A 21,458-nucleotide genomic window follows, 5' to 3' on the forward strand; every position below is an offset into this window, starting at 1 on the left:
TAGCTGTAGTTTGTAAAGATAATTTTAGTGTTGTGACTTAAATCTAAATTTAAATGGTCACCAGGGTAAATCCCAAATAACAAAATATCCAAGTCAGCTGGAAATTTTATGGTGATTTAATTGATAGTGGAGGAGATTAAGGAGAAGGAAGAAGGAAAAGGAGTAAGGTTTTCTCCTGCCTGGGTAGCACTGGGAAGGAAGATTAGAAGATCAAGAAAGTAAGGTTTTGGAGTGTGAAGGAGGAAGGAATCAGCCTGAACTCCAAAAGGGGCTCAGCCAAGATGCCCAAACCTGAATCAGCTTAAGGGCAAACTCACTGCCAAACCCAGACAAAATAATTGCCACCACTCCAAGATGTCAGAACGCCTAGCACGCTGCCAGCCAGAGTCACCTCTCCAGAGAAAAGAGAGTGAAGAGAGCCAGTGACATGCCTTATATAGACAGTTTTACATAACTTTCCTGTGTCTCATCTGTACCAATCATAGCTTAGCTTGACTTAGGACAGCCCAGGGATCTGTCCGCTTTTTCTGCACATGTCTGTTGAAGGCCATTTTTCTCAGACACTTAATCCTTGAGTTTGGTGCAGACCTTCCTAATCTTGTTAAACTAAGGAGGGTAGAGAAATGTAGAGTTCCCAAGACCTGATTCTGTTAGTCCAAGTATCTCTATTGTTTCAGGAAATAGCAAAATCAGATCTTCTAAAGTACGGTCTGATTAGGGTGGAATAGTTTTAAAATTCACAATTCCCCCTGAGGCCTGAGGAAGACTAGTCTCTCTGATGGATCTTGTAAACATACCAGCTATGAAATTACAATAGTTAGGGAGGAATAGAAAAGAGAGAAAAGCAAAACCAATGTTTTGCTAGGTACATTGACAAAAAGCCAAATTAGGGGCAGTCCCCTTTGTACATTTACAATAAATGCTCAATCAAACTTCAGTTCAATGAACCACACCCAAAGTTCATTCTTGATCTTGATGTAGTGTAGGTTTTCTGGAATCTTTCTGCAACAGTTCATTATCTGGATTTAGGAGTTAGCAAGCTTCTTCCTTGAAGATCTTTCTCAAACAAGAAATTTTAAAATCTTGGATTTTTATTAAAATACAACCCCCCCCAACCCGAAGTGGGAGTTAAAAACACACCCAGTTCAGCTCAGGATGCATTGTTGAGTTATGGGGGTGTATGAGTCAATTATTAAAAGAATTAAAAAACAATAAAAACAAAACAAAAAACAAAAAATATATATAAAGAAAAAAATATGGAAGAAAGTTAAACTTTTGGGAGAAAGAAAAAAAAATTCAAAATCAGAATAAAAATACCAAAATCTATGTATATAAAATGTTGATTAAGCAAGAATAAGTTCACAATAAGCCCTTGTACAGGTCCAATTTAAAGTAATTTCTATCCCACAAGTTTGTAGGACAGAATGCAGTAATATTTCACTTACCCATTTGCAGCCAAGACTACAGGAAGTTGTCATACTATAAGAAGGAAAGGAACTAGAATTCTATTTTGATAGAGAAGCATTATTCTCTGGTCTGATTTTTTTCCATTCTCAGGGATATAGGGAGCCAGCATGATAGTCAAATTTTGGTACTTGTATGAGTACTTCTCAAAGAGTGTAGATACAAGGGGGTCCTATGACTTATCATATGTCAAGCGTCGCCACCTCTAGTCTCACACTAGTTTTTCCTGTGTGCTCTCTTGGCACTATTTCAGGTTAAATTTGTGCTCCTTGTTTTTATCCTTTTTTCTGGAATCAGACACAAACATTAATCACTGTCCCATAATTTATCAATAAATGGTCAAATGATCAATGATCAAAAAATCAAAAATCAAATCAAATCAAAAAATCAAAAAATTTATCAATAAATAAAAAATAAAATAAATAAATATCAAAAAATAAAAAATAATAAATTCATCAATAAATAAAAGTCCCCATAGTTTAAAGCTTTTGAGTATGCATTGATATTATAGCAAGTATATGGTTGGTCACTCAGTTTAGTTTAGAATCTGATGCTCTATCATTTATGAGGAGCTTTAGTGTTCTAACTGGCTTTAGAATTAGGATTACTGGAGAAGCCCTGGGTGACCAGGAGACCTAACAACACCTAGATAGTGTGTCTCCACCGCCTTTTAAGTTCAACTCTGAGTCTTGACATTATTTAGACAACATTAACACTGTCCTTGTACAGTCTTCATTATATCCTGCTCTGAGTGACTATGGAGCTTTACATTGATCTGTCTCTAGTCTTGGCTTGTTTTACCTCTTTCCCCCTCTTCTCAGTTTATTGCTCAAAGCCATCACCCAAATGATATCAGCAAGGATGGATGGGAAAACGACCTTTGAGCCATGATCTGTTACCACTGAGACTGTTTTTAGGCCATTGGGAATTCTACAAGGTCTCTAGGTAGGCTCCTTAGCATATTAGAGAAATGAGAAAGCATTGAATGGTCTGTCAAGGGCTATAATTCATTGTCATTCCCAAATCCAGTGACCTCATCTAGTTGGCTTATTCTTTCAGTCTATGGCTTCAAGCTAGCAAAGAACTCAATCCTGGTCTCTGTCTGATTATGGCTGCCATCTGCTGGCAAGATAAATGAGCATTAGAGTAAGGAAGGGAAAGAGAAGAGAGAAAAGAGGGGAAAGGTCTATGGGAAGGATAGGGAAGAGCAATGGATTTAATCTGGTTGCTGCCAAACTGGCGATAGAATAATTGGAAAGGCTAATTCCCACCTTTTGAGGTCCCCATAGGAAGCTATTAAGGGCATGTCAAAGGTAAAAATTGAAGATATTCATCCCACTTTTGAGAACTGTGATATCTAAGAGCCAGGCAGTTGAGTGAGGCTTTAGTACAGGCTTTGCTTGCTCATATTTCTGTTGCCCCAAGAGTGTTTTCATTAATGTTGCCCATCTCTACTGTCACCCAGGAACCTCTGTGTAGCCTGTGTTGCTAGGAATGTAGATCTTCCTGGCCTGAGTGGGTGAGCTGATAATAGGATATGAGGACTGGCTGGGGTGCTGGACCAGCTTCCACGAGCCTGCTGCCCTTCAATCCAAATCCTGGAGTTGACTGTGCTAGAATCGTTCCAGTGATTCTTAAATGGTAAACTCTTTCTGCTTAACGACTCACCTTAGGAGGTAGTCACTGTGCCAGAAAGAAACGTCAGAGTCATAACTAGCAATTTTTAGTTCAGGGTCAAAGTGGCATAAGAAGTGCTCTCAAGTCTACTGGGGAGTCTGGCTGGGGTAGATATACCTAGAAAAGATATCACATGGTCCTCAGCTTGCCATTTGTAGCATCCTTCCCCTTTGGCACTAAACTTAGTGGCTTTCAATGTGCTGAAGGACTCAAAATTCAAAATTTCAAGCTTTTGTTGAAAAGTCTTGCTCATCCTGCCCTAGTTATGGCTCAAGAAATAATGCTGGATCCCCACAGGCCTTCTGGAACAATCCAACTCTAAATGTACTTTGTCCCCAATCTCATGGAAAAGACTGGCTCAGGAAGGGACACCATAGACTATACTACATGATAACAAAATATCTAAGATTTAATGAGGCAGATTCCATAAGGCAAGTGGTCATGTTGAAGACATTCTTACTAATCTGTTTCCTGATTCTTGGCACAATACTTGGATTGAAAGTCCTGGACCTTTCCTTTTCCAATTTCATGCCAGTTCTTCAGATTTGGGCATTCCAAGAAACCCCTTTAGTCTGCCCTCTCTTTGGATCTCATGGCATATATGTGTGCATGTTGGGGAGTAAAGAGTTCTCCCAGTCCCTGTGATAAGATATTCCCAAACAAGAGGTAGAGGTGCCCCCCCAATAAAATAGAGCATTTTGATTATATTAAATTGAGCAATTTGGGCCCAAACCCATATTATTATTATTATTGCATTAATATTAATGCACTAGGTCAAGAAGGAAAGTTGGGTTGCTTTGCATCAAGTATCTTTAATAAGGCTCAACTATCAAAGATATGTAATGAACTAACTAATCCAAAAATATAAGACCAAGAGCCACCCCCTAAGAAGACATATAGTCAAAAGATATCAGCAAACAGTTCTTGAGAGAATTGCAAACTATAAACAACTATATAAAAGATTGCCCCAAACTCACCAATAAGATAAATGCAAATCAAAACATTTCTTTTTTTTTTAAACCCTTACCTTCGGTCTTGGAATCGATACTGTATATTGGTTCCATGGCAGAAGAATGGTAAGAGCTAGGCAATGGGGGTCAAGTGACTTGTCCAAGGGTCACACAGGGAGGAAGTGTCTGAGGTCAGATTTGAACCTAGGACTTCCCATCTCTAGGCTTGGCTCTCAATCCACTGAGCCACCCAGCTGCATATTTGTTATAGTCTTTTAAAAATGCAAACTCTATGTAATAGATCCATTGTTTCATACATAATCTTTTCACCAATTTGCAACAGGGTAGTCCTGAAATTCCTTGGTGTTTGTACTTTATATTCTGCTACTGGAAGACCTAGACTAGATTTAGAAATGTCCAAAATGATAAAGTTCACTAGACCCCCAGCCTAATCAAGTTTGGGTGGTCAGATTGTACTATAATAGCCATGGGATCCCTTCATAATGGCACCAGGTCTCAAAAGCTACCTCACCTAGCTGGAAATTTCTTGACTCAAACTATATAGTTGTGTTTGGTCATGGAGAAGAAACCTAGCATAACGAAAAGATCTCAAAACTTAAAATCAGAAGACTTGGTTTTCAAATCAATCTTACCTTGCACACTTACTTCCTAGCTATTTAAACCATTGGGACCTCAGTTTCCTTATCTGTAAAATAGGGAAATTGAATTCCTGATCTCTTAGGATCCCTTTCAGTTCTGACATGCCATGAATCGTTAAAGGCACAAGGATGGAATAAGATGAAGATTTATCCAACAGAAAATGGCTCTAGCATATTGAAAGGGAAAGAGAAAAACTGTTTTGAAAGAGAAAAACAAGTCTGGATAGGTCAATCAACCATTTGCTATTCATTTATTGTGTCCAATGCTGTATTAAGCACTGATAATGTGGAGTAAAGCAAATCAGGATCCTTGCCTTCAAGGGTCCTACTTTCTGATGGGGCATAGATGCATATGCATAGATGCATATGAGATATATAGAGAATAGATCAGAGATAACCTTTGGCTCATGCATGGATTTTTTCACTGTCCTATTATGTGGTCAGGGGCAGCTTTTCCATTAGTTGCATCATCTGCTCCATCTATTTAAAACTAGACTATCCTATGTGGTCTGTCCCTTTTCGGGCATTTTTGTCCAAGTGTGAAGGACTACTTATAGCAGACATTGTGGTAGAAGGAGAGAGCCTATGGGCAACCTCTCTTCTCCCTTAGGACATGTTACCTCCAGAGAAAAAGGCTCAAGGATCTGACCTGTTTCCTTGTTCCTTTTCAGTTGTAGGTGTGGAGAAGGGAGTCTCTGATCTGGGGGCTAGAGCTATCTGAAGTTATCCTAAATTTCAAGAATCTAGTTCAAATGTTGGAAGTCCTTCCAAAGGAAGAGTGTGATGTTTCCTAATGGGGCTTGAATTAAGTGGGACTAATGCCTTATAGAACTGAGTTATTATTATTCTGAATATTATTATTATTATTCAGTCTTCCCAGAGACTGAAGTGGTAGAAAAGGAATTATGCCCCCAAGGTACTGGGGAGAAATGTTTATATGCATGTTCTTGCTACCCTGGAAGCAAATTTCCTTTGTAAAAAAATTCCTTTGTCTAAAGAGAAAATGTTATCCTCCAGGGAAAAATAACCCTGGAGAAGGAAAGTGACACCACTCCCCTCCAGCAAATGTCTATTGAGGAAATCCTGGAAGAACAGAGTGGCGCAACAGATTAAGTGATATGAAGTAATTACATGGAATTAGGGTACCGTCACTGGATCCCTAAAAAAGGGAGAATCTAATTGATGGAGGCTTGAGCCAGTGGAAGAACAGACTCCCTAATCCTGTGAGGGTACCAGAGAATCTTATGGGGAGACTAAAATGGAACAGATCTAGCCCTTAGAGAATGAGGTCAGGGTCTGCCATGTTACATTTGTACATAAATGTTTGCATATTGTCTCTCTCATTAGACAGTGAATTCCTTGAGAGCAGAGACTGGGGTTTGCACTTCTTATATTCCTAGCATTTAGCACCAGTATCTGGCACATGATAGGTGCTTAATAAAAGTTTGCTGACTTGACAAGATATTACAATTAAGCAATCATGGGTAACTTTGGAGAAGAGATTCTTTGGCAGATTCTTCTCCAATGTACAAAATACTTGTACTAAAATATTGTTTAGTGATTATAAAAAACCAACTGAAACGACCTATTTTTGATTCATGATTGTTGTGAAATTTCATCTTTTGTTTTATAATTATTATGAAAAGTATGTTGAGAGCTCCTTCCAATAGAAAGACAGGAAGTCTTTTGTAGTTAAACAGGATGGACCAACAATCAGGGCCTATCTCCAAGCGAATGCTTGTATGTGTCAATAACAGGTAATATTTCTGACATATTTGGCTAACATGCAAGAACAGATTGTCACTGGGTTGTTTTTTTTCCTTCCATGCCAACTGAGGGGAATGAATGAATTGCATCTAGCAAGCCTTCACTGAGGTTCATCTGTCAGAGTTTCCGCAGACTTTTAAGTGTGTTTGGTTTGGGGGAAGAGTTCTGGACAGCTGGCAGGATGGAGAAGTTATTTGAGTATTCCAGGCCTTTCTCCTTCAACACCTTATCACAGAGAGGAAGCTCTTCAAAATGCCCCAAGGGTGGTAGGGCAAGGCATCAATGATTGTCAAACCAGAAATGCAGCTGAAGTTGTTTTTCTGAAAAGCCTTTTCATAAGAGTCCCTGGTCCTTTACACAACTACCCCCCTTCTCCCCCCAGGGAGAGAACAAAGCCCTGCCACAGAACACCAGGCAAGGGGAGAGGGGATGGGGCACAAAAACACACAGACACTTTCCTGGACAGTGAGAGCACCGGAGAAAAGGCATGAAGACATGCTCCAATTACATGGTGAAAATTTGACCTCAGAAAAGCCCATATAGTAAGCTTCACCTGCATCTTCTTCTCACTTTGGGATTGATTCAAACCACCAAAAGCACAAAAGTGACCAGACTCATTATCTATGGTCTCTGCTAGCCACCTTTCCTTCTTAAATTAAAAGAAGGATTTATAATTTTAAAACAGGAGAAGAAATCCTCTTTACCTCTTAAATGCTTCTTTTGCAAGTGAGTGGGGCAAAAAAGTTCTGGAGGGGTTTTCAGAGAGCCACAGGGTAGTTCTTTTTTATGCATCATGGATCCCTTAGCAGCCTGGTAAAGCCTGTGGACCCTTCTCATAGTGTTTTTAATGCATTAAGCACAATAATAACAAATTATATTGAGATACAGTTATTAATATATACATATATATATATATTTTTTTAAGTTCATGGACCCCAGTTAAAGAATTGTTCTCATAAGAGAAACCATCATGATAGAGGATCCTGTAATAGTGACTGTCCACCGCTACCTCCATAGCAGAACAATGAGGCCCAGAGGCTATCTGCCACTTTATTGCTGACCAAAACAGGTCCTCTTAGTTTTGCCACCCCTGCTGGCCATGATGCTGCCTATTTCTCTGACAATTCCCTAATTAGGGGTCATGGAATCTAAACTCCTCTGCAATAGGTGAATCACCTCTCTAGCATCTCTAACAAGCAGTCATTTAGGCTCTTCTTCAATATCTCTAATGACAGGGAACTCACTATCTCACTCTGAACCATTCATGTCTAGACCCTGTCCTTGTCCCTACAAGAAGTTTTAGTCAAATCAAGCCAACAAGTATTTGTTAGGTGCCTCCTATGTGCCAGGCTCTGTGCTAAAGGTTAGGGGTACAAAGAAAGGCAAAAAAGCAAGTTGAATTTAATTTAATTCTCTCTCAAGGAGCTCACAATCTAATTTGAGTTGTCTTAATTTACAATTCTTCCTTGGTGCATTTTTAAAAAAAAATATGGTTGTAACTTGAATTTTTTCCTTTGAAAATTGCCTGTTAACCATTATTTATTGTGGAATGGCTTATTCCTATAAATTTAAATCAGTCCTGACTATATCACTCCCCACAACATTTAGTCCAAACCTTTTTTATTCTTTTCTTGGGCCATCTATATCATCCTTTCTTCCTTTCTGCATAACAAAAGACCTCATACTTGTTGGAGAAAATTGAGACCATCTGTTCTCACCTCCCTTCCCTTCAATTCTCCCCGTAGATTTCCTTCACCATTAACCCTATTCTCGCTTCCTTTGCTCCTAGACTCCCCAAAGATTTTGGAGAGATCTTCAGCCTTCTGGTCACCAAGATTTGGAACTTCCAAATTATCTTCCATTTTAATGAGCAACCGTGATACTTGCTCCTTCTCCTCTTCCCTCCCCCCAACCACTGACTCCATGGTTCCTTGTCACTAGGCTCTCAAAGAGAAAATACAAACTCTTCTATTTAACAATTAAAGGCCTCTCCAAACTGGCTCCAGCCTGCCTTCCAAGCTTATTGTGTATCACTATATTTCCCAATCCCTGTTTCAACCAACCAGTTCTACTTGTTATTCTCAGCCACATTCTATCTATCTCTCAATGTGTCTGTTTCCTTGCAGGCAATAGCTTGGAGTTCACTCCATCCTTGACTCTGCCTCTGTAGCTTCTTTCGGGGTTCAACTCAAATCCCACTTCCTACAAGAGGTCTTATCCTTCCTATACCTGTCATTAGTGCCCTTTCCCTGCAGAAGTTACTTGGTTTTTTACTTTTAATAACAACAACAGCATTTATAGAGAACTTTAAAGTTTTATAAAGAGAATTATGAAATGTCTCATTTTATCATGGCAACAACATTGGCAGGCAGGTGCTATCCATTTTATAGAGGAAGAAACTGAGGCAAGCTAAGTGATTTCTGCAAAGGCACACAAGTAGTAAATGTATGAGGAAGGATTTGGGCTCAAGCCTTCCTGTCTCTAGAGGCAGTAATCTGTCTGCCTCAATACCTAGTAATGTTGTTTTCCCAGTAAAATGTAAGATCCCTGAAGGAAGGGGCTGTTTTCATCTAAGTCTTTGTATCCTGAATACCTGACATAGTATAGAACTGGATTGAGTTTCTTTGTAAATGACTCCCAGAACGATATATTGAACCCTAATCTCCTGAGCTCCAGTTGGGCATTACCTGTTGGGTATCAAACTTGATATATCTGGAAAAGAATTCATTATTCTCCAACACCACTCAAGCTCCCTTCTTCTCAACTTCCTTTTTAGTGCTGAGGAACACCACCATCTTCCTAGTCACTCTGATTGGTAATCTTTGAATCATCCTCAACTCTTCTTTTGAGTTGCCAACGCTAGTTGATGCTGTTTCCACAGTGTATCTATTGCCAATTCCCTTCTCTGCACTGAAGCAGCTGCCCTTTACTACCTCTTCCTCTACTATTTTATCAGCCTCCTAACTGAATGCCCAGTTTCCACTCTCTCCCCTGTTCAAGTTATCCTCCTTACAACTGGCAAAAATTATCTCCTTGAAACACAAACCTGGCCATGCATTCCCTCCTTACCTACATCTCTTAGTTTTCTTCAAAATTTAATTTACATGCCACTTCCCCTAAGGGAAGCCTTTCTGGATTCTATTAGCTGTAGTTACTCCAGCCTTCCCCAAATTATTGGGTATATAATGTAACTTTCTTGAAGGCATGAACCTCTTTCCAATTTTCTCTTTATATCCCAAGTACATATTGCAAATAAGAGGTGCTTAATGAATATTTATTGGACTGAGATTAAAGTGGAATGACCTACCCAACAGAAGTTAATTGTTAAGTATCTAGTAGAGGTGGATCAGTAGTTATAGAGTCTGGAGACAGGAGGTCATGGGTTCAAATCTGGCCTCAGACATGTCCTAGCTGTTTGGCCCTGGGCAAGTCACTTAACCCCAAGTACCTAGCCCTTATCACTTTTCTAACTTGTATTGATACTTGGTTTTTTAAAAGTATCTATTGTGTCAAAACAAAGGTTAGGCATAGGAACTAGATCTATATTTTAATTGAGGTAGAGAACCACCAGGTGACAAAACTCACTCTGCTGGTACAGGTGACTTAATGAATATGAGGAAGCATTAGATGACAAAACACCCTTTATCCAGTGCCTTTTATGGAGCTTATGGTCTTACATAGTTATCTAAAGCACTGAAAGGTTAAGTGATTTAAATGAGAGCCAGCATATTCCAGATTTAAACTCATTTTCTTGTCTTTGAGGCCAGCTGTCTATCCATTATACCAAACTTGTTCTCATGACAAAATGCAGTAAGAAAAATAATGTTAATAGCCTTCTTGCCAGTGATGACTAGTCTTTCTTGGGCAACTACTATTTGTTGTATCAGAATTCTAGGACTTGGAATTGAAAATGGCTAAAGAGATGACTAATCCAAATTCTTCATTTTTTAGGTAAGGGAACTGAGGCTGGAGATAGGAAGTAATCAGCCCAGTTACACAGCTTACCAAGGGCTGGACACAGGATACTCATCACCAGTCACCCTTTTCTGGATGTTATAAATAGGAATAAACTCACCTGGTATACTTCAGAAGGCAGCTCAAGGCTGGAATCTGATTGCAGTCATCTCCTCACTGTTTATTCCAATTCCATTGCCTACCATGTGAGGCTCAGGAGAAGTTCCAGTCATGCCCCTCTCACTTCTGTCACTCATGTACCCCACAGTCACCACAGCCAAGACTTACCTTAATGGATCCAAGGGTTTTTCAGCACGAGTTCCTCCATGAACACAGAACACACCTGGATACTTTTTTATTCTGTGCAGATTCTTATCCAATGCCCGTGAAACAGGAAACACAGCTCAGTGGCTGCCCTACCCTTCCCACTTATAATCTCTGCCCAGCACTCCACTCTCAGGTCTTGAGTGGCTATAGAATGGTAGTATATACCCTATTCCATTATCTGATTGCCTTAAGTGCCCAGGCAGGAATAATGGTGCAATCAGGGTCATTCCCTTCAGCTGCTTATGATAGGAATGGTGAGGAGGTGGGGCAATAGATAGAAGTGTGCCAGGGGAATACGTCATTATGTCAAGACTCTATGGTTTCCTAAGACACCAACACTGATTATAACCCATTTTTAAATTAGTAAATTTTAGGAGATTCTTAAGACATAGAGAGGTTAAGCAACTTGTTTATGATTACTCAGTGTCAGAGGTAGAATTTGTTGTTTTTTTTTCTTGATTCCAAGGCTAGAATTTTATTTATTGTGTCACACTGTTTTTTCTTCAGGAGAGCAGTAGTAGTAGTAGTAGTAGTAGTAGTAGTAGTAGCAGTAGTAGCAGTAGCAGTAGCAGTAGCAGAAGCAGTAGCAGTAGCAGTAGCAGTAGCAGAAGCAGAAGCAGAAGCAGTAGCAGTGGTACTAGAGGTGGTGATGGGATTTATAAGTAACACATTTCTGTTGGCTTTCCTCACAATTACCCAGTATCTATCTTGCCAAGACACTGATTTCATTCTCTTCCATTCCCACTAACCCACTGATCTGATACTAACAATTTATATTGATACCTTCATTGGCAGGATTAACAGGTAATTAAGAAATTCTTTAATCAGTCTTGGATATAATTAGACTGGACTAAAAGGAAGGAAGGGAGAAAATTAAGTGGTATCAGTTATGTGGAAAAGGTGAGGTGAGAGGGTGAGTGGGGGAAAGGAAGTTGGATGGCCAAGAAAATCAAACTAGGAGAAAAGAGGAGGGAAAATTGCAATAGGCTCATACTCTAGTTTTTCAGTCTAGTAATTGTGGTAGAAATAATAGAGGCTCCCTTCCTGGCCACTACTTCCCTATATGTGGTGCCATAACCTATTAGAATATAAGCTCATTGTATTCCCAAAACTTAAGTAGTTCCTGGTATAAAGAAAACACAAAATAAATACTTTCATTCATTCAATTAATCCCTCATTTACTGAGACCCAATACAACTCGTCATGGGTTATCAGATAGGTTAATAAGTATTAGAGCTAGGATTTAAACCTATTAAACAACCTGGCTTTCTCCTGCGGTCATGCTGTTCAGAAGATTAAATTCTAGAAATGGACAAGATCATCTAACTTGAGTCCCTTATTTTACTCTGAAGGAAACTAAAGCCCTACAATGGCACCATTCAATCTTTGAAGTCTCCTTTCTGAGTACAGTTTGATTCTCATTCATTTGGGTGAAAACAAGCTTCTGTTTCTTCATTTGCTGGAGTGGTCAAGATGATTAAAGAAGTCCCATTTCTGTTCTGTTGCACATGGGAGGCAGTAGGGGACAATGAGTATCAAGCTAGACTTGGAGGCAAGACAACTTGGGTTCAAATCTTACCTCTGATACTTACTAGCACAATGATGGCAAGCCTATAATATAGGTGCCAATGATGGCATGCAGAGCACTTTCTGTGGGCACATGGCCACCTCCCAGTCATTATTAGAAAGGCAGAGAGGGGCTCAGGCAGAGATGCTGTTTCCCTTCCCCTCTCCACCTTGCCTGATGATATTTTCCCCTATCCCCTACCCCTCTGCCCAGCAGCCCAAAGGAAGCGCATTGGGGATAAGGTAGGCAGCAGAGCTGGAGGGGAGGAGAGCTCTTAGGCCACTCTCCTCCCCTCTCTCTACACTAGCTGAGGACATTCCTCATTTCACTCACCCCTCTGCCCAGCAACCCAATGGGAGTGCTTTCTCCCTCCCCTGTGTGGGGTAAAGGGGGATGGCCAGAACTCAGTGGGGGGACAGGGAATGGCACTTGGTCTGGGGGGTGGGGTAGGGCAGGGCCTGGCACTACATCTTTAAAAGATTCACCATCACTGTACTAGCAATATGGATATAAGCAAGTTATTCAAATGGTCTGAGCTTCAATATTTTATTTTGCAAAATATAGATAATAATAATGGTAGTACCTACCTCAAAGGGTTGTCATGAGGCACAGATGAAATAAAGTATGTAAAGCAATTTGCCAGTCTTTAAGTGATATACAGAGCATCCCAAAAGTCTTAGTGTAGTTTTAAGTTTTACTAACTTCAGAAATATATATACTAGAAAATTATCCCTAAAAGTCATTTGAAAGTCTGATTATTTAAGTAACCTTTATACTTATTTGACTTTGTGAATTTTGAATAATAAACTTTTAATTTTAATAAGATGGCCATTGTGTATTAATAAGGGAGTCATTATATATTAATAAGAGGGTCGTTATGTATTACATATGTGACAATTTTTGTATGACACTTTCTCAGGCCAATGGATCAATAGAGGTCTTTTTTGGCTACCTTGGTCACCTGATCTATCAGCATTAGACATTTTCTTCTGGGTCAAAATTATTGCTCATCCATCAAATCTTTGTCTTTAGGTGATCTTGAGGCTAGGATGAAGAATGCCATTTTTTTTTCAGTCACTGAGCAGCAGCTGATAAAAGTTTTTAGAAAGTTCAAAAATCAACTAGAGTAAAGTATAGCAAAAGATGGTTATGCCAAATTTTAATAAGAAATGTATTGATCTCTTAAAAGTTAAATAATTAGCCTTGCAAATGCATATCTCTACAGAAATAACATTTCAGCAAGTGATCATAGAATCCTGAATTTAGAGATGGAAGGGACCTCAGAAGGCATATAGTCCAACCCCTTCTTTTACACTTTAGGAAAATGAGACCAAAAGAGTTAATTGACTTGCCCAAGATCATGGTAAGCATGGGCTCCACTTACACTTCTGAAATAATTATTAAAACTTTTGGGATAACCTGCACCAATGTATCTTTCTTTCCAGGTGGAAGGGCATATCTAAACCCCTAGGTGAGCATTAGTTGGCCCAGAGTGGCATCTGTTTTAATGGGAAAGCAGCCCGATGGGCAATGAGACATGTCAGAGAATTGTGTGGTGCTGCTTCCACTCCTGACACAATGTGTTGCCTACCTTGAAGCTTTCTTTGGGTGGACCCCAGGAGTGAACCCGTTCCCAGTCTACTTTTCACAGTGGATTTTGACAATGGGAAGTAGGCAAAAGCCAGCAACTTTATTAGGGAGGAACAACATGTGAATTTGGGAAATGGAGAGAAAGAAGATGAGGGATTGGGGTAGAGGTGAGGGTGGAGATGGGGTACAGTTGTGGAATACACACCAATTATTAAACCCCAGCTCAGATGTCAAGGACCTTTGAAAACTTTCAAATTAAAACATCATCTGAAAAAAAAATCCAGATAAACCGCATATCTTGCTCTTCTATTAGATTATAATGAGTTGAGTCTGTGTCCAGCCCTTTCCATGGATGGTGGTTATTGCCAAGTACCCTCCGTCGTTTCCAATATGTGACTGACATACACCAAATGTGAAGGGGATGATATCTGATGTGGTTGTTTCATGGCGAGTTTCTGTGTGTCCTTTGATCCCCAGACTCCAGAAAACCAAGGGTGAAGGAGTCTGAAAACCACTTAGTACAAAGCAGGAGCAGTCTGGCACTTAGTTACTGAAATCAAAATTGATAAACATTCTATAGAGAAGAGCAGAAAGCAAAATTCTTAAAAAACAACAACAAGATGAATCAGACAATAAGCCAGCAGGGGATCACAGAATCGTGGATGTAGAGACAGAAAGACCTTTAGAGGCCATCTACTACAACCTCTACATTTTACACTTAACCTTTACATTTACAATTTGGAAAACTGAGGTCCAAAGGGGTTAAGTGACTTGCCTAAGCTTAGAGTAAGCCTCAGATTCAGGATTCAAACCCATGTCCTCTCACTCCAAAAGTCTTGGGTCCTTTAGCACAGACTTACAAATAAGAACATGGATCTCCACTTTATCCCAAAATAGACTTCTCCTCTCACTCCACGGAAAGTAGTGGAGAAAAATGAGATTTTCTTATTGAATGAGGAATTAGAGGAAGTGCCAATTAAGGGAATGTAACTTCTAACATTTTAAAAAAATTTTATTTTGTTCTGTCATCTATGAAATTGAACCAAATATGGTGTGAATTTGTATGGGCCAGGGGAAGGAGAGGATGCCATTTTTCATTTGCTACCTTACTCTTTTTATTTTGCTGAGTTTGTATAGAGGAAGTAGTAATAGAAGATTTGAACTTGTTACCTTCATATTCAAGCCTTGTTGAGAAATATTAATTTGAAGTGTAACAAAATAATACATTTACTACATGAAAAAAACATCCTTGTTGAATAACTGGCTCCTTGGGAAGCCCAGGAAAATGAGTTCATGGTTATTTATAAGACTTCTTTAGCAAAAACTGGCATGGGGCCTCTTGATCAGATTGACAATGAGAGAGATGATTAGAATCTAGGACCAATGTTTTCTATTTGACTGATCAAAAACTCTAAAATTTGGAAGAGACCTCAGATGTCATCCAATCTAATACACCTACATTAAGCACAAACACCATCTATGACAATCTGAGCTCTGCTTGAAGGCCTCCAGTGGGCAGTCTACTTCTTTGTTGGACTATTCCAATTTTTGGAAGCTTTTCTTGTACTGAGCAAGAATGCAATCTATACTTTTTACCCTTTTTTCCTAGTTCTGACTTATGGGGCTAAACTGAACGAGTCTAATCCCTCTTCCTGAGGGCACAGAGTCAGTGATGAATAGGAAAATCAACAGGGGAAAATGTGGTGTTTAGCAGGGAAAGAGGTCCAAGATGTTCTTTCCTTGCCCTCTCCCCCATGCAAGAGGTACAAATAAAACCTTAGGTATCTACAAGCCCCTTGTAGGGCTTGTACTGGTCTCAGAGGATATGGGAAAGGAGAGACCCAGAATCAGAGGAATTCCATAGAAAGCAACATAACACAATGGCGGCAGATATAGCTGGGACATTGCAGAGCAGGCCTGGTCTGAGGTAGCTGAAGCCACAGTTCTATTTGGAGGCATTGGGCAAAGGGCTTGCTTTGGTTTGGCAGACCCTTGGGGATAGCAACAGTGATGGTCCCAGGGTAGGACATGCTCATTGTTTCAGCTTATTGGGGCTTTTTTCCCCTCCTTAGGTCTTTCAGGATATGCCACCAGAGAAAGTTGACTCATCTATGCCTTCTAAGAGCCAAAGAGATGATGGCTCACATTGTTATCTCCATACCATTTTCTCTCAGGGAGAGCAGAAAGAAAGCAAGTAGAGAGACAGACAGACAGATGGATAGACAGAGAGAATCATCTCTTGTAGACTTTGAACCACAGGAAGTAAAGAGTTGCTTGGGGAAGAGCTGAAGTTATGTCTACAGAAGAGGAAATCTGTGGATTCTCCAGCCCTTAGAAGAAACTAAGCCATGAGAGACACAGACCAACCTGATGGCTCTCCAACACGTCAGTGCTTTGCAATGGAATAGTACGCAGCCCGTGAACGATGCGGGGAGAAGGGAGGAGAGACCTGTTTAAAGAAAGGCCTGCAGCAGCCTAAGATACGAAGGCATAAGATGACTATGGTCAAATTCGGATGCTTCTCAGAAGTGGAGTTCTGGATCTGCTGCAGTCCTAAGGGGGCAGGGGCCCCCTACTCATCTTTACCTTCCATAAAGACAGCAACAACTACTCCTTGTTTGAAGCCCGTTTTCTGAGCTGGGTAGATAGGCGACAGCAACAGGGTGACCATTCCTTGGAAGGAATATTGGTTGCATTCTGTTGGCAATCAGGTACCCTGGTCAGGAACTCTCTGGCAGCTACCAGGCCAGGGGAGAAGCCATTCCTGAGCTGCGCTGGCTCTCACAGACCTGCACATCACTGAATGCCCGCTGGAAGAGAAAAACACAACACCCTGTTAGGGAAATCAGGGAGCCCTTGTGCCCAATGGAATGGATGGGTCCCAAGGAATATATGCTTATAAATTTCACAAGCATTTATTGAATGATTATTATATGCCGTGTGCTAAGAGGGACATAAAGATGAATACAAGGGGCATCTGGATACTTTAGTGGATAGAGAACCAGGGCTGGAATTGGGAGGACCTGGATTCAAATTTGGCCTCAGATAATTCCTAGCTGTGCAACCCTTAGCAAGTCACTTATTCCTAAGTGCCTAACCCTTCCCCTTCTGTCTTGGATTTGATTCTAGGACAGAAAGTAAGAGTTAAAAAGATGAATAGGATAGAGAAATGCATTTGGAGTAAAGAAGACCTAGATTAAAATCCTGACTTAGACACTATGTAATCTTGAGCAGATCACTTAATTTCTCTCAGCCTCAGTTTCCCCTTCTATAAAATAGGGACAATAACAGCATCTACTTCAAAGGGAGGTTGTGAGAGTTAAATGAGAATAGGTATCTAAAGCATTCTGCAATCAATAATTTGCTAGGATGTATCTGTCAGAGACAGAGAGAGAGAGAGTCAAGCAAACTTTTCTGGTCTTAGCTCCATTACTAAATCACTAACTAACTGTGTGAATGAGGGCAAATCATGCCCCTTCCCTGGGAAGAGAATCATTGACCACTTCCTTTCTCTGGCTGTTTCAAGCTCCTCTACTCAAGCTTTGTGGCTTGTTCACACCCTGAGCCCACTCAAGAACCTTATTTTTTCTTGCAAGAATAGACCCTGATTGACCATAGTGTCTGATAGTGAGAAGGGCACATCTTTGGGGCATCTCTCCCACTCTTCTAAATTATCAAGGATTATAGATTTAATGAGAAACAGACTTTAGATTTCACCTTTTCCAAACCTCTTATTTTACAGTGAACTAACAAAACTGGAGGCTAGCAAAATTAAGTGAGTGGCTCAAGGTTAAACAAGTGACAAGTGACTAGTTTAAGGTCACACAGATAGTTAGTGATTAGCCTAAAGTTTAAGGTTACACAGATAGTTAGTGACTAGCCTAAAGTTAACACCAAAGCTTATTGAGAACCATCATATCCTTGCTATCTGAAAGAATCACAGTTTGGGAAATGAAGGCTGCAGAGCAGCCTTCAGAAAATGAGGCACCCACTCAGTTCCCCTCTGTGTGACTTCTCCCACTAACTTCCCTTACTAATGGAATTGTCATGATTATTGTTCTCTCCCAAGTACAAGAGAAATAATATGAGAGCAAATACTTATAGGGTCAATACACATATGTCCCACTTGAATTCCCCCAGGTTATTACCCCCAAAATCATATTCACAGAATTAAAACCTAAAGATCATTACCCACTACCCCCCTCCTTTCTCTCTCAGCAGAGGTACACTTAAATGTTCCACACCCATAGCTAGCCAAACACATAAGCACCACATCAATCACTCCTCTAGAGCACAAGCTACTAGTTTTGTTATGTTTACAATAACCAGAGCAACAACACTAAGTGCCTGAGTGAAATATAAAGAAAAATGCTACTTAGAAATTAGAAAGATTCCTGATTCTGGTCTGTATTATATTACCCTTTAACCCCATACCTAGCTGCAAAATGTTTTGTTGCTCATCTCCTAAGTAATTCTGATTGATTGTGAAAGCTGATCAAAAGCAACAATGATTCTCTTAGCTGGTCATCCCACAGGTCAGGGAGAACTAACCTCCAGATCACCCTGTCTATGTAATTTATATCTCTGTCATGAATTTCTCTGTTGTAGCAACATGGCAAATGATCACAGAATATTGATTAAGCAGTTGTTAATGTGTGACATATCCAATTACCTGCTAGAAATCATGTATGTTGAAAAATGATTGTGTGCCAGAAAAGCATGTACTCACTGAAGCTATATAATAATAAACATGAGCTCTATGCCTGGCGGAACAGCTTGGTGATGCCTGAGCACTAAGTCATCTCTCATCATATCATTCATCTAAATCGTCACACCTTGACAGAAAGGGACCCTCAGTTTTGAGAGATTGCTGGATGGGCTTTCAATAAAAGCTAAAACTCAAAATCAGGTCCTCTGATACAAAAACCAATGACCTTCATTCATTGCCTATGCTCTAAAAAACCAGTGATCTTCATTCATTCATCTATGGTCCACACCTTACCTCAAACTTGCTCATAAATTCTGCAAAGATGCCAAAAAAGGCTTCAGAAGTGGTGACTTTGGAGTCTTCGCCAAAAAAAGACAGCACCCTGCTAAACTCCTCCATCGCCTTGTGCTGAAGGGTATCAAGAGCCCGCACAGCAGGCTGGGCCATCTCCAGAAAGGACTGTGGGATCAGGATCAAGGAAAATAGATGCTAGGACTCAGATTACAAAGCAAATTAAATTTTTTTCGAAAGGAATTTTCATGCTAAATCAAGAAGGCAAGATTTTTTTAGGCATACGGGGTCTGGAAATACCCTGCACCGAATTAATAGCCTCCATGATGATATTCCCATCACCAGGTCCTTCTGGCTCCAATTTCTGCTCTTAGAACAATTATCCCCAAACACCTAAAAATCACTTTCCTAATATCTCCTTCCTCTTCAGGATCCCACTACAGCCTGGTACAAAACAGCTTCTAAACTTTTATGAGATTTAATTCTTAATAGGAATGCCATGAGCATGATTAAAAACATGTTACACATGTGCACTATAGTTACACAGTGATAGAAAACCAGTTCTCTCCCTTCTCTTCCTTCTAAAATAAAAGTGATCATTGAACGATCATCCTCACAGTTAAAGAAATGGTAGCTCTCTGACGTTTGTCAGCCCTGGGCTCGGTGTTCAGGGCCAGATCTCTAAGGTGAGCATGGTCCAGTCCCCGGCTCGCAGCACTCCGGCTGCTGGTCCAGGCTGTGCTGGCCCAGGAGATGGCAGGTCCTGTTCTGGGAGGATACAGTCATGACCAGAGCAAACTTGTCGTCACTGGTGGCAGGCATTTTCTGGCAAGCCGTCTGGATCTCACTGATGGTGATGTGCAGGTCAGTAAGGTCAGTAGTTAACATCCTCTGGTTCACTGCGGAAGGATAGAGAAAGCTAAGTGGCAAGAGCCCTGTCGGAGAGGCACATCCGACATGAGGCTTATCCATCTTCTTCCTCATTAGCAGCCTGATCTGATTATAGAGGGATGTGGCCACTGCACCAACCCCACCAGGGTACAGCTGCCTACCCTCACCTCAGTTTCTCTCACCCCCACTTGGTATTTGTCTTACCTTTGGCAGCAAGGGGCACAGTGGGAAGGTCCTTGGCAAATCCCAGGAGTTCAGGAAAGTGTTGGCTCAGTGATTTGGCAAGAATGTGTAGGAAGGTGGATTTCCCATCTACAGTTTTAGTTGAGTTCAGCTGGAAAAGAATAAAATGAATCAGAAGCCCCTTTCTCTAGGCAGTTTGAGATCAGGGGAAGGCAAGGGCCACCCAGTGTATCAGGATGATTTCTCTAATGCTTCCTGACCACAGCACACTCCTACCTTCCTCCCAAACCTCAGACTTTGGTCTTCCCAATTTAAATGAGAGTGAACATGCAAACACATATTTCCTCTCCACAGCTCCTGTACTCTGTAGCTTCCCTTTTCTCTGGAGAAAAACTGCCCTTCATCCTGAGCCTCTTCCTAATCTCACCATCCTATTCCCTGTTCGGTCCAGAAATCTGACTCTATTCACACTGATGCCCTGTTTGTGGAGTTCTGAATCAGTCCAGTCATTCTAGAAAGCAATTTGGAATGAGGTTAAGAAAGTGACTAAAATGCCCATATTCCTGGAGCCAGAGATCCTCCTCCAACTACTCTAGGGAGGTCAAAGAGAAAGATACATGAAAGAATTTATGGCAGCACTTTTTGTAGTAGCAAGAAAAGGATGGGATAAAGACAAGACCTTTGTTGTTGTCTTTTTGGAGGAAACTCCCTCTACCAAAGCAGATTCATACCTACTCTTTAACGTAGTCTTAGAGAGTTGCTTTCAGCATTAAGAGGTAAATTGTCTGGGTCAGAATCACAAAGGCAGTACACATTCGAGGCACAAGTTGAACTGGGGTCTTTCTGACTCCAAACCAGCTTTTATCCTCCATGCTAGACAGCCTCACAATTGCAAAAAAAACTGGAAGCAAAGTAGATGCCCATTTGTTTGGAGAATGGCTAAACGAACTATGGTATATGAATGTGATGGAATATTACTGTATGATTTTTTTTAAAATCACAGAATCATGAAGGAGACATGAGGCATGGCAAGATCTCTAAGAACTGGTAAAAGTGATGTAAATAAAACCAGGAAAATAATCTATACAATGGTCACAATAATGAAAATGGAAAGAGTAACAAAAATCAAGACTGAACATTGTATAATTAAAATAATCAGGCTTAACCCAAGAAAGAGAGGTAAGATTGCACTTCCATTTCTTCTTGGCCGAAGTGGTGATTGCAGATACTGGTTAAAGTTGACTAATATGTTAGTTGTATTGAACTGCTTTTTAAATTTCTTTTCATTATTTGTCATGTGGATGGTTAAGAGATAGGAAATATTGGGAAAGGAATGTGATATAAATACAAAGGTTATCAATAATCTTAAAATCAATTTGGCCTTATTTCTGATCCCTTCTCCCATGGATCCCTCCTTTTATTCCACCATC

At 40.3% G+C, this 21,458-nt stretch overlaps 2 protein-coding genes across 13 annotated transcripts in view; both read right to left on the reverse strand.

Moving 5' to 3' along the window:
* The window catches only part of SLC5A11 (solute carrier family 5 member 11), a 75,288-nt gene extending 64,307 nt beyond the window's left edge, over window positions 1–10,981 (reverse strand). Inside the window, exon 1 of the mRNA XM_007499035.2 lies at window positions 10,760–10,981. The gene's annotated coding sequence lies outside the window, so the exon portion shown is untranslated. The remainder of the gene's footprint in view (window positions 1–10,759) is intronic.
* Window positions 10,982–12,897: 1,916 nt separating this feature from the next.
* The window catches only part of GRID2IP (Grid2 interacting protein), a 208,483-nt gene continuing 199,922 nt past the window's right edge, over window positions 12,898–21,458 (reverse strand). For all 12 annotated transcript variants that reach the window (XM_056805868.1, XM_056805866.1, XM_056805867.1 and 9 more), the window contains 4 exons: window positions 20,050–20,179; window positions 19,735–19,853; window positions 18,958–19,122; window positions 12,898–16,765 (listed from right to left, as the gene is read on the reverse strand). In XM_056805868.1, the coding sequence (XP_056661846.1) occupies window positions 16,694–16,765; window positions 18,958–19,122; window positions 19,735–19,853; window positions 20,050–20,179 (486 nt within the window). In that variant the 3' untranslated portion in view covers window positions 12,898–16,693. The remainder of the gene's footprint in view (window positions 16,766–18,957; window positions 19,123–19,734; window positions 19,854–20,049; window positions 20,180–21,458) is intronic.

Source organism: Monodelphis domestica, chromosome 7, assembly GCF_027887165.1.
Source record: "Monodelphis domestica isolate mMonDom1 chromosome 7, mMonDom1.pri, whole genome shotgun sequence".
NCBI lineage: Eukaryota > Metazoa > Chordata > Mammalia > Didelphimorphia > Didelphidae > Monodelphis > Monodelphis domestica.